We start from the raw sequence: 13,957 nt of genomic DNA on the forward strand, positions 1-13,957 counted from the left end.
GGCCAAAAAGGCCCAATAGGAATCGTCTTCCAGTTTGACGGCATCCCTTACCACTGGTGTCTACCAACAGGTTCAGGGATTGCCACCCCTACAGGCACCAACCACCTTACAGCCACAGCTCCGGTCAGCTGCCTCATCAGTGGAGGCATGGAACATGGTCCACTCTGGCTCGATATCCCCCTCCTCCCCCGGGACGTGGGTGAAGTTCTACCGGAGATGGGAGTTGAAACTCCTTCTGACAGGGGACTCTGCCAGACGTTCCCAGCAGACCCTCAAAACACGTTTGGGTCTGCCAGGTCAGACTGGCATCTTCGCCCACCATCAGAGCAAACACATCACCAGGTGGTGATCAGTTGACAGCTCAGCCCCTCTCTATTACTCATATCAGTAAAATTTCTGATTTTCAAAAGGCAATTCAGTGGGCTATGTCTTTACCGTTATTGGTCAAATTGTATGAAAATGACCCATATACACAGTCAATGCCACCTTGATGCCATAGAAATACACCTCGGTGATGTATATGCCCGTTTTTGCCAAAACAACACAAACATTAATAAACACCCGCTGTAAATCTTAACTACATCAAAACTTTATTCCTGTGTAATTATGGTACATTACAAGTGTCTCCATCATTGAATAAGCAATATAATTGCAGCTTGCATCAATTGGAAACATTTGTTTTGTTTACTTGCAATTTGGGTGTCTTGCCATGGGGTTTGGGATGGGTGTTTCATTTTGTCGGTGAGTTTACACACAGCATATGTGTCACTTGAAATGTACCTTGTAATACACAGTCAAAAAAAACAGATATATGCCTTCTGAATTGGTCACTTGGACCTGCAGTGTAGTAGTAGAAAAGTAGTACAACCCCATTTCCAATGAAGTTGGGAGGTTGTGTTAAACATAAATAAAAATCTGAATACAATGATTTGAAAATCATGTTCAACCTATATTTAATTGGATAGACTACAAAAACAAGATATTTAATGTGCAAACTGATAAACCTGGTTGGTTTTAGCAAATAATCATTAACTTGGAATTTTATGGCTGCAACACATTCCAAAAAAGCTGGGACAGGGTCATGTTTACCACTGTTACACATCACCTTTTCTTTTAAAAACATTCAATAAACGTTTGGGAACTGAGGACACTAATTGTTGAAGCTCTGTAGGTGGAATTCTTTCCCATTCTTGCTTGATGTACAGCTTCAGCTGTTCAACAGTCCGGGGTCTCAGTTGTTGTATTTTACGCTTCATAATGCGCCACACATTTTCAATGGGAGACAGGTCTGGACTGCAGGCAGGCCAGTCTAGTACCCGCACTCTTTTACTAAAAAAGCCACGCTGTTGTAACACGTGCAGAATGTGGTTTGGCATTGTCTTGCTGAAATAAGCAGGGGCATCCATGAAAAAGATGCTGCTTGGATGGCAGCATATGTTTCTCCAAAACCTGTATGTACCTTTCAGCATTAATGGTGCCTTCACAGATGTGTAAGTTGCCCATGCCATTGGCACTAACACAGCCCCATATGATCACAGATGCTGGCTGGTGAACTTTGCGTCCATAACAGTCCGGATGGTTAATTTCCTCTTTGGCCCGGAGGACACGACTTCCACAATTTCAATTTGCAAAAACATTTTGAAATGTGGATGCGATTATATGCGAAAAGCAATAAAGTTTATCAGTTTGAACATTAAATAGCTTGTCTTTGTAGTGTATTCAATTAAATATAGGTTTAACATGATTTGCAAATCATTGTATTCTGTTTTTATTGGTTTAACACAACATCCCAACTTAATTGGAATTTGGGTTGTATGATGTTTTTGCTGATGAGTAGAATTTAAACCAAGTTTGGGTTGCAGCTGAAGTCTCGATGTGAGGAGCTGAAGTTAGATTGGGGCTCTTTGAGTCTGGAGAGTCTACTGAAGGAGAAGCTGGCCTTGCGGAGACAGATCTCTGAGAAGCAGAGACACTGCTTGGAGTTACAGGTAAGGTGTCTGTCAACTGTCTCCCCATTTTCAGCAAAGTTGCTTTTTTAAAGCACTGCTAGCTGTTAGGTGGATAATGTTCTGTCTGACACGTTATTGTGATGTATTCGGGGCCTGTTGAATGATGTAATGGCTCCTCCTGGTGTCTACAGATTAGCATAGTAGAGCTGGAAAAAAGTCAAAGGCAGCAGGAGCTGCTTCAGCTCAAATCTTACAGCCCTCATGAGGGCTCCCCTTACCGAAAGAACCTAGAATCCCGTTCCTCTGCTGACATGGACCCCTCCAAGTTTGGCCTGTCCTCAGTCCCAGCTCTCAATGGCATAAGCCCGGAACGCTCCATCAATGGCACCCACTCGCCCTCTTTCGACCGTGTGAACACCAAGACGGAGCTTCTTTCACGCTATCTGCCGATCTCTCCTGACCACGACACTGGGACGGCTATGCCTGAGGCTCGACAGAGGCAGCACATCTCCCACACTCTTCCCGACTACACGCGCTTCTCCCCCGCCAAAATTGCCTTGCGTAGGCACCTCAACCAGGAACCCACTGCCGCTGGCCACTTGAGAGGCCCTGGGCTGCCCACACACAGGTCTGTAGTTGCTAAAAGCTCCTCAAGTTTGGTGATTAGTTGTGACGTCATTATCAATATTTCATTTTAGAGGCGAAATGGGTGGGCTTTACTCACCTCTCGGAGCCAAGCAGAGCAGCCCATCTCCTAATGTATTAGATGCCCAGAATACTCAGAAGAGCACTGAGAGGGTAATAAATTTTTCTTTGCATGCATGTGGTTTGTTCTTCTGGTTTCAATCAGTTATTTTCCCTTCAGGGTATAAAGGAGAAGAGTCCATCTATTCAGGCAGATAGCAGTATCACAAGCCTTCCAATAAGTATTCCACTGAGCACTGTTCACCCAAGCAAACTTCCAGTCAGCATTCCACTGGCCAGCGTGGTCCTTCCCAGTCGGGCTGAGAGACTGGTGAGTATTTTCAACGTTTTGAAAAGTTTCACTTTTTACTTGGCATCACAAAATGCTATTTTTTGTGCATCATTGCAGAGAAATACTCCCAGTCCTGTGTCTCAGGCCAGTCAAATTAATGGTAAGGAATATCTTTTGGCTTCTGAATTTGTATTATTATTATTACAAAAATCTGTGGGAATAAACTTTCATTCATAATGGGTTTTTCTACTTATGCCTTGATCAGACTACAGGATTTGAGTCCCGGTATTGGCACAATTAGCTATCGCGGGCGATTTCCCAGAACAGGCCCGACATACTTTGTCTGGAATGACAAAACTTCTTGTAGTATGAAATAATCCACAACCAATGATTTGGCCCTACGGTCGCCCAATGACGCTAAAATGAAAAGTCTAGCATGTTTGAATTATTATTTTTTTTTTTTAATCTTCCATGTTGCTGGCGTATCGCCACCCCCTGCTTGCCGTTGTCAACATACTCGGTCACCGTTGTCAACGTTTATTCACGTGCACAATCCAATGTTTACCAAAGCTTTAGAGCATGATCCGACAAAACGCCAGGATGTTTAAGTACAAACATTAGTGCCAGCGCTAGCTTGCCTGGCTACATGACTCTTTCTTGCCTGCTTGGGAGCCGTATTGTATTAAAAGTACGTGAACATACCTCAAGCAATCCTTGAGTTTGGCCCAAGGCATGCGCAATTCCCACTTCTTCATTTGATTGTTTAATATTTATTGCCTAGATGAGTTTTTCATACAAATATTTACCATAAGTGTGACTTACTACTACATACCCATTGTTTTGAACTCCTAATTGTTTGTCCATTGTTGCCGCAGTCATTTTATGATGTACGGGTTTTTGTGTTAAAAGCATTTCAGATCTCAAATCTTATATGATTATAATCTCATTTGATTCAGGCTGCAACTGCATCTGCTGTTGATGGTTGAGGTTGATGCACTAAATACATTAAAATAACCAATTTGTTACTGATTATGTTGTGCAATTTAACAGTATGCACAATACTTTAGATCCTATTACATAATGTACTGTAATACTTGTCCCATGGGAATGTTCTTGATTTTAAAAATATGGAAATTCAGACAAATTGTTCTGTAAGTAAATTTCCATAGGTTGGCTGCTCTGCAGTCCTAGCCATGAAAATGTAAGATGAATTTTATGAGTAAGTGGCATAATCATTTCTTTCGGTGTTTCGTTTTTCAGCCTTGGTTTCTTCATTTTCGGTTTTCAGTTTTGGCCAAGAAGTTTAATTTTGGTGCATAACTAAACAAAATACATCTTCATTTGTTATTAGGTTATAAATGTTTATAGATACTGTTCCTCAAGAAAGTATTCGCAGCGCTCCACATTTTATGCTAAAGCCTTATTTAGGGGCAGTGTGGCTCAGGTGTCTCCCAACCCGAAGGTTGTGTGTCCGATCCTGTGTCCCTGTGATCAGGTCTAACCTTCTTTGAGGAGGATACTGAACCCCCAGTTCCTCCTGATGCTCTGCAGCATTAGTCTGTGTATGAGAAGTTAGTGCTTTGAGCACCTTGGGGATAGAAAAGCACTACATGTGAAATCCCAAGCCCAAAGGACACAACCAAATTATTCAAAGGAGTATCATCAGGACAACTCTGTGTGTCCTTGAGTCACCAACCGGAGCCCAGACATCAATCCGATTTAACATATTTGAAGAGATCTGAAAATGGTTGTCCACGACACGCTCCATAGAACCTGATGGAACTTAAGAAAGACTGTGAAGAGGAATGGGCTAAACTGCCAAAAGACGGCTGTGCCAAGCTTGTGGAATCATATTCAAAGATTGCTGCCAATGGTGCATAAACAAAGCAAAGGCTGTGAATACTTACCGTACATGGGATTTCTTAGTCTTTTTTATTTTTAATAAATTTGCAACAAATTCAAAAACTTCTTTTCTCGTTGCCAATATGAGCTGTTGTGTGTAGAATATTCAGGGGGGGAAATCTATTTCATTTTGTAAGGCTGTAACATAAAATTTGAAGTGGACCACTGTGAATGCTTTCCAGATGAACTGTATGTTTTTTGGTCAAGTTGTTGAAGATAATTAACCAATTTCTGCTCTTTGTATAGCAAGTACACTATAATTGTGCTTCATTATCTTTGTTGTTCACTGTAGGATATTCATCTAGCTCAGGACTCATGAATGGAGGTCCCCATCCAGAGGAACAAAATGGTGCTTCTTCATCACCTCCACACACAAACTCGCCTCTGGGGGGACCCATGAGCAGAGGAGGTCCAATCCAGAGCCCCCCACTCAGCACTGGAGGGGTTCTTCATTATGCAGACGGACCCCCAAGGATTCTTCCAGAAGACTGCCAGGAACGTCAGGAGGCAGAGTCAGAGACAGAGCCCCAGGACAATGAACTGCGGAGGAGAATCTTTTTCTCCTCCTCCTCTTCCTCCTCTTCCTCATCAGCAGGCAGCGTGGTCACAGGATCGCGCCTTCACCATCACGCCGGCAGCTCGACTAAGCAGGGATATCTCAGTAACCACGGGAACCACAACCACCAGTCACCCGGCACGCAGCGCGCTCACACGCCCCCCACGCACACGTCATCCTCACAGTCCACACACGGCCTCGCTCCTCAAGAAGGACGTAAGCGGGGTAGGCGGAAGCGCGGCTCTACAGGAGCTGTCGCAGCCAGCGGCTCCCCAAAGAGGAGGTCGTTCCCCGGGATCAATGCTAACAACCACTCCTCCGGGTCCCCACTAAACATTAATTCCATGGTGAGTCACTCACTGAGAAACCTTTGACACCGGAGCGTCAAGCGTGAGCTCATGACTGCTGTCATCAACAGGTGAACAACATCAACCAGCCTTTGGAGATCGCCGCCATCTCCTCGCCGGAGCAGTCAAGCCGCAGCCCCGCTGCACCAGCCCTCGACCAACCTCCAGTTCTGAAGAGGGAGCGCCCCCTGGAAGTCAATGGCACTGGTCGTTACTCCTCCGCCCCCAGCACTGATGATGAGGACTCGGGATACCCAGCTGACAGCACCAGTTCAAGGTAATTCAGTTAAAACCATTGAAGTACATCATACGACATTGTTTTTCATTTATTTTATATTTATGGCCTAAGAGGCTTTTCTATCCAAATATTAATTAATACAAGTGTGACTTGGGGAATAAAGTAATAGGAAATTACACAAATAATGCCACAAAATGCATTCTAAGCATTGAGAAGGAACAACTGCATGATTGATGTAAAATTTTACTTATTTACATAGCGCCTTTCACCATTTATGTGGATTTTTCTGTGCTTGTTTTCCTTGTAGAATTGAAAGAAAAATTGCTACGATATCCTTGGAGAGCAGAGATGGACCCGGTAGACTTGGAGATAGTGAAAGAGGTAATAAACAAAGATTTTAAAAAAAAAAGTTTTTCCAATATGCGAGTATGTAATGTCTGTGACATGGTTCTTTCAAAATACCGCAGGAATAAAATTAAAGAAAATGCCCCACTGTTACATATACAGATATGCGAAGATGCCGATTTTGCCGTATTTTGTTACGGGAATTTGCCATTTGTTGCGCCGTTTACGGCGGAAATGTTCTGGAGAGGACATTTTGCTCGCTAGATTCACTTGGAGTTTGCGAGTGAGCTACCCTAGTTCGTCGAGTTTCAATGCTTAGTCTGACAATCGGAAGAAGAACACGCTGAACGGTCAAACACCAACGAAGAAGTGTGCATTTCGTGCATGTGCCCAGTGGCGTATGCACTGCTGTCTAAAGTGTGGCTTAACTTTGTTAAAACAAATAAGCAGTCACCTTACTGAAAGACTTGCAATAAGACTATATTGTGGAAAGGAGGTTGCTTGACTAACATGATAAAACACCTCCAGATGCATAGTGTAGAAGACTATAAGTAATGGAGTGCCCCGTCTTTGATGTGCTAGCGCTGATGTTACCCAGCGCCGATCTTGAGCCTTAGGAAAGTCACAATCGAATAAGTAAAACAATAAAATTTGTCTTAAGGTGGTGAGTCAACTCAAATGCATATGCAGAGTATTAGTTTCTGAGGTTTTGTGTGACGAGTGACTTAAGACGTTACAGCGGTTACATCTACAATCTATGAATACTGAATGAAGGTTCATTCAACTGGATCAACGCTAGTCTTTTGGGGTAGCATCTTTACATTACCTGCAAATTCGCATTTACGGCACTGCTAGTACATGTGTACATTCCTTGAAAACTAGGTTTACTACCATATATTTTTTCCTTTATATACAGTGGGGCACAAAATTATTTAGTCAGCCACCAATTGTGCAAGTTCTTAAAAAGATGAGAAAGGCCTGTAATTTTCATCATAGGTATACCTCACCTATGAAAGACAAAATGAGGGGAAAAAAATCCAGAAAATCACAGTCTGATTTTGAAAGAATTTATTAGCAAAATAGGTATGTGGTCACCAACAAACAAGCAAGATTTCTAGCTCTCACAGACCTGTAACTTCTTCTTTAAGAGGCTCCTCTGTCCTCCACACGTTACCTGTATTAATGGCACCTGTTTAAACTGTCCAACACCTCAAACAGTCACACTCCAAACGCTACTATGGCCAAGACCAAAGAGCTGTCAAAGGAGACCAGAAACAAAATTGTAGACGTGCACCAGGCTGGGAAGACTGAATCTGCAATAGTAAAGCAGCTTCGTGTGAAGAAATCAACTGTGGGAGCAATTATTAGAAAATGGAAGACATACAAGACCACTGATAATGCAGAGAACTGGGACCAAAGTTACAAAGGCTACCATCAGTAACCAGTACATGTCCAGGCCTGTCTGAAGTTTGCTAGCGAGCATTTGGATGGTCCAAAAGAGGATTGGGAGAATGCCATATCGTCAGATGAAACCAAAATGGAATTTTTTGGTAAAAACTCAACTTGTCGTGTTTGGAGGAGAAAGAATGCTGAGTTGCAAAGAACACCATACCTACTGTGAAGCATGGGGGTGGAAACATCATTCTGTGGGGGTGTTTTGCTGCAAAGGGACCAGGACGACTGATCCGTGTAAAGGAAAGAATGAATGGGGCCATGTATTGTGAGATTGAGTGAAAAACACCTTACATCAGCAAGGACACTGAAGATGAAATGTGGCAAGGTCTTTCAGCATGACAATGATCCCAAACACACCGGCTGGGCAACGAAGGAGTGGCTTCGTAAGAAGCATTTCAAGGTCCTGGAGTGACCTAGCCAATCTCCAAATCGCAACCCCATAGAAAGTCTTTGGAGGGAGTTGAAAGTCTGTGTTGCCCAGTGACAGCCCCAAAACATCACTGGAGAGGAGATCTGCATGGAGGAATGGGCCAAAATACCAGCAACAGTGTGTGAAAACCTTGTGAAGGCTTACAGAAAACATTTGACCTCTGTAATTGCCAACAAAGGGTATATAGCAAAGTATTTAGATGAACTTTTATTATTGACCAAATGCTTATTTTCCACCATAATTAGCTGATAAATTCTTTAAAAATCAGAGAATGTGATTTTATTTTATTTTTCCTCATTTTGTCTCTCATAGGTTAGGTATACCTATGACGAAAATTACAGGCCTCTCATCTTTTCAAGTGGGAGAACCTGTACAATTGATGGCTGACAAAATACTTTTTTGCCCCACTGCAGTTTTTTTAGTTTATTTTTATCTATATAAAATGTGTGTGTTAATCCCATTTGTTTTGGCTGAGATGGAAATGTTCTTAGACAAAATCTAAATGTTCCTTACAAAATATTCTGAATGTTCCTGAGAGGTGATGATAGGGGTTGACATCTGCATATAGTGTATAAAAGTATAATTACTTTTATACAATTCTCACGTTCCCTTTTAAAAAAAAAAAATTTTTTTCATCTCCATGTTCCACTTAATTCTTCCTGTGTGTTCTTTAGGCCGGAAGTCAGGCAGCAGCAGTGGTAACAGCACAGGAAGTGAGGCCTCCTCCTCATCATCATTGTCCTCTACAAGCAAATGGAAGTCAACCTTTTCACCCATTTCTGACCTCAAACAACCCAACTCTGACCAAAGACAAGGGGGCTCGCCGTTTGGAATGGCAGGGTCAAACTCAGACACTGATTACAAAAACCACCAACAGCCCAGGAAGGGGAGCGATGGAGAGATATCCACCTACATGAATCCCAACCCTTTCCTGAGCCAAGAGGCTGGCAACCGCACCACTGGGAGTGGAGGAGGCCAGGCTGGCAGCGGTCCTGACTCCCGCCAGGTTCTACAAAAGCAGAAGGCCATTCGTGATTGGGAGCTGAAGACAAGCAGCAGCCATTCCAGTCAGAATCTCTTCATAACTGCTGCTGCCAGCAGCGGTGCGGGCATTCTGAGCGGAAAAGTCGGTGGCAGCCCTGTCACAGTTTCAACAGGATCTTCAGTGGGTCAGTACCTGGGCTCTCAGTTCCCGCTCGGAGGGACTTCGGTCTTACAGTCGTTGTTCGGGGCCCAGACAGGAAGCTCCGGCGCGAGCGTGAACGCACGACTGGTCAACGGACACTCTGGCCTGGGCAGCTTCTCTAGCGCTGGGCTTGCAGGTGGAGCAGCAGGAGGTGAGTAAATGCTTATGATTTCTCATCCCAGTCTTAACATTAGTAAGCAGTCAGAGTGAGGGAAAGTGTTAGCCTTCTTATGAAAGACAAGGAACAGAACAGGCCCACTAACAGGGAGGTAAGTGGAGGCCCAAGCTGCTGCTGCCTCTCTGTCTGCCTGGGTACCTGGCTCTCTGTGCTGCCTTGCTTCGACTGGCTGCTTGGGTGCAGTTGCAAACACCCTTGGAAAAAGCTGCATGTAAACAAAAAAAATGACTATCAATTTCATTAGAATGAAAAATTGTTTGCTATTTTGTCATTTTCTGTGGGTGTAGTTGTTTGTCAGAGTCATTTCACTTGCACGCTAAAATTAATCTGCAACCACTTGCGCTTTTAAAGGAGACGTTATGTTTTTTGTTTTTGTTTTTCCTCTTCAACTTCAAGTTCCTAGGCGTCCTAATAAAAGGTGTCTGACGTTCTTTGGGATCTGATATTCTTTGGTCAAAATACATAAATGATGATCTACAGTTAACACATGTATATATGAAATACACTCAAAGGACTGTTTTGGGGCTGGGGGGGGGGGGGGGTTCTTTCTCAGGAGATCAGCAGATGTTCACCCTTCTGCGCCAGACTACAAATTATGGCACTTTAAGCAGACACTGGCTAATTTAACTATACAGTAATTGATAGGGACTGAGACCTGCTGCGAATAGCGAGTAATTGAAGCCCCTCCCCCCCAAAGGTTGAAAATTCCCTATGTTAATTTAAACTGAGGGTGTTAAACTCATTTTAGTTCAGGGCCAAATCCACCCCAATTTGACCTCAAGTGGGCTGGACCAGTATATTCGTGGCCTAATAAGCTCTAAATAATGAGTTTACCAAATGTTTACCATTATTTTGGTACAAATAATTACATATACATTATGAAAATATTGAAATGTAATATATTTTTTGCAAATCATACAAGCGATCTGAAATTTCTTCACAAATGAGTGCAATTTCAACATAATTAATCAGTTTTTCATTTACCTGTGCCACTTACAGATCAGAGTGGATCTTTTATATGTACCGTTTATAAAACAACTCGTTCAGGTCTAGAAATCATTTTAAATGTACTTAAATTTCCGCATCCCTGTGGCAATAATGACAAGCTAAACTGACTCATCACACCGCACAAACGAACTCTTTTAAGAAAGAGGGTGCAATTATCCCCCTGCCATGTAAATGTGTACATAATACAGGTATGTGCCAAACAATTTGAATAGCGAGGGAAAGTCAATTTATTTCAATACTTTGTTTCAAAACGTGAAACCTTTGTTATATATTATATATATTAGCTTCATAAAGAGTGAATTGAGGTAGGTGTCAGTGCATCAAGAACCACCACATACAGACGTCTACATGACATTGGCTTACAGCTGGAGAATTCCATGTCAAGTCACTTCTGAATTAAAAACGTCAGAAGCGTCTGTGCTGGGGTAAGGAGAAAATGCACTGGTCTGTTGCCCAGTGGTCCCAAGTCCTCTTTTCAGATGAAAGTAAGGTGCCAGAGTCTGGACGAAAACTGGAGAAGCACAGAAGTCAAACTGCTTAAAGTGCAGTGTGAGGTTTCTACAGCCATTAATGGTTTGGGGAGCCATGTCATTTGCTGGTGTGGGTCCATTGTCTTTTATCAAGTCCAGAGTCAACGCAGCTGTCTACCAGGAAATTTTGGCGCACTTCATGCTTCCCGCTGCCGAAGAGCTTTTTGGAGACAATGATTTTATTTTCCATCAGGGTTTGCCACCTGCCCACAAAGCCAAAACTACCAATACCTGGTTTAGTAGTAATGAAATAACAGTACTTGATTGGCCAGCAAACTCGCCTGACTTGAACCCCGTTGAAAATGTATGGGGTATTGTCAAGAGGAAGATGAGGGAACAGAAACCCCAAAATGCAGACGATCTGAAGGCCAATATCTAAGCAACTTGGGCTACAATAACACCTGAAATGCGCCAAAGGCTGATCACCTCCATGCCACCTTGATGCTGTAATTAATGCAAAAGGAGGCACAACAAAGTACTGAGGGCATATTACTTTAATACACTTTTCAGAAGGCCAACATTCCTGTGTTTAAGATCATTTATTGTTGGTCACATGAAATACTGGATTTGTTTATTTTTTTGTCTTTCTGCCATAATCAAAATTGAAATAAGGCTTGAAATATTTCACTTAGTGTGTGGTGAACTAATATAACATACAAGTTTCACTTTTTGAAACAAATTATTGACATAAATGGACTTTGCCAGTGTATTTTTTAATATCCATGTTTTGGTGCATACCTGTACATACAAGTTGTGACACTGCATTAAAAAAAAAAAAATGCAAAAGGGGTCCACCAAACCAACCTCTTTTGAACTGAAGCTGTTGACTGACATTTTACAGTATTCAGTGTCTTAAAATATTTTGACCCAAGCCTGGTTAAAAATAAGTGGGTGACTCGCTGTGGCGTCCTGACAGGGAAAAGCCGAGTCACATCTTCGGTGTCTTCAAATATTTCTACAGTAGGTATTCATTTTCACAGAAATGTAGCGTTGGTGCGACCTGCAGTGGACAAAATGAGCAACAGTTACTTTTATTGAACAAATGCAGAAAATATGTTCTAAGTTTTAGACTTGGCAAAACCATCCCCAAGGGCCAGATTGGACGCCCTGACGGCCAGTTCTGGCCCGTGGGCCATATGTTTGCAACTCCTCGTTTATGCCATAAATATACCGCAAATTGATTCCAAAATTGTTTAATATAAATTCAAACTCCTCTTTGAACATTACCCTTAAAATAATTGGCTTACTGATTATTAAATTTTTTAAAAACATGCACTATTAATGAGGGTGTACATGTAGCAAGGACTCTCCGTAACAACCCAGACGAAACTTAGCATCTCGCCCACATAAAAAGCTTATCACTGAGTCTAGATGTGCAGTGGGAGGGAAAGTATGTGAACCCTTTGGAATTTCATACATTTCTGCATAAATTGGTCAGAAAATGCGGTCGATATACAACCCCAATTCCAATGAAGTTGGGACGTTGTGTTAATCATAAATAAAAACTGAATACAATGATTTGCAAATCATGTTCGACCCATATTTAATTGAATACACTAAAAAGACAAGATGTTGAATGTTCAAACTGATTAACTTTATTTATTTTAGCAAATAATCATTAACTTGGAATTTTATGGCTCCAACACATTCCAAAAAAGCTGGGACAGGTGGTAAAAAAGACTGAGAAAGTTGAGGAATGCTCATCAAACACCTGTTTGGAACATCCCACAGGTGAACAGACTAATTGGGAACAGGTGGGTGCCATGATTGGGGAAAAAGGAGCTTCCCTGAATTGCTCAGTCATTCACAAGCAAAGATGGGGCGAGGTTCACCTCTTTGTGAACAAGCGCATGAGAAAATAGTCGAACAGTTTAAGGACAATGTTCCTCAACGTACAATTGCAAGGAATTTAGGGATTTCATCATCTACGGTCCATAATATCATCAACCGGTTCATAGAATCTGGAGAAATCACTGCATGTAAGCGGCAAGGCCGAAAACCAACATTGAATGCCCGTGACCTTCGATCCCTCAAGCGCCACTGCATCAAAAACCGACATAAATGTGTAAAGGATACCACCACATGGGCTCAGGAACACTTCAGAAAACCAATGTCAGTAAATACAGTTCGGCGCTACATCTGTAAGTGCAACTTGAAACTCTACTATGCAACGCAAAAGCCATTTATCAACAACACCCAGAAACGCCGCCGGCTTCTCTGGACCCGAGCTCATCTAAGATGGACTGATGAAAAGTGGAAAAGTGTTCGGTGGTCCGACGAGTCCACATTTCAAATGTTTTTGGGAAATTGTGGACGTCGTGTCCTCCGGGCCAGAGAGTAAAAGAACCCTCCGGACTGTTATGGACGCAAAGTTGAAAAGCCAGCATCTGTGATGGTATGGGGCTGTGTTAGTGCCAATGGCATGGGTAACTTACACATCTGTGAAGGCGCAATTAATGCTGAAAGGTACATACAGGTTTTGGAGAAACATATGCTGCCATCCAAGCAACGTCTTTTTCATGGATGCCCCTGCTTATTTCAGCAAGACAATGCCAAACCACATTCTGAAAGTGTTACAACATCGTGGCTTCGTAGTAAAAGACTTGCGGGTACAAGACTGGCCTGCCTGCAGTCCAGACCTGTCTCCCATTGAAAATGTGTGGCGCATTATGAAGCGTAAAATACGACAACGGAGACCCCGGACTGTTGAACAGCTGAAGCTGTACATCAAGCAAGAATGGGAAAGAATTCCACCTACAAAGCTTCAACAATTAGTGTCCTCAGTTCCCAAACGTTTATTGAATGTTGTTAAAAGAAAAGGTGATGTAACACACTGGTAAACATGACCCTGTCACAG

General features: G+C 42.5%; 1 protein-coding gene across 8 annotated transcripts in view; it reads left to right on the forward strand.

The window, feature by feature from the left end:
* The window catches only part of dot1l (DOT1-like histone H3K79 methyltransferase), a 47,000-nt gene that overhangs the window by 24,337 nt on the left and 8,706 nt on the right, over window positions 1-13,957 (forward strand). For 5 of the 8 annotated variants that reach the window (XM_061780555.1, XM_061780560.1, XM_061780556.1 and 2 more), the window contains 9 exons: window positions 1,863-1,988; window positions 2,141-2,577; window positions 2,648-2,747; window positions 2,815-2,964; window positions 3,043-3,085; window positions 5,120-5,730; window positions 5,802-6,007; window positions 6,276-6,349; window positions 8,873-9,535. In XM_061780555.1, the coding sequence (XP_061636539.1) occupies window positions 1,863-1,988; window positions 2,141-2,577; window positions 2,648-2,747; window positions 2,815-2,964; window positions 3,043-3,085; window positions 5,120-5,730; window positions 5,802-6,007; window positions 6,276-6,349; window positions 8,873-9,535 (2,410 nt within the window). The remainder of the gene's footprint in view (window positions 1-1,862; window positions 1,989-2,140; window positions 2,578-2,647; window positions 2,748-2,814; window positions 2,965-3,042; window positions 3,086-5,119; window positions 5,731-5,801; window positions 6,008-6,275; window positions 6,350-8,872; window positions 9,536-13,957) is intronic. The other 3 variants (XM_061780561.1, XM_061780562.1, XM_061780563.1) reach the window with 1 other exon arrangement.

This window comes from Phyllopteryx taeniolatus, chromosome 7, assembly GCF_024500385.1.
Source record: "Phyllopteryx taeniolatus isolate TA_2022b chromosome 7, UOR_Ptae_1.2, whole genome shotgun sequence".
Classification (NCBI taxonomy): Eukaryota; Metazoa; Chordata; class Actinopteri; order Syngnathiformes; family Syngnathidae; genus Phyllopteryx; species Phyllopteryx taeniolatus.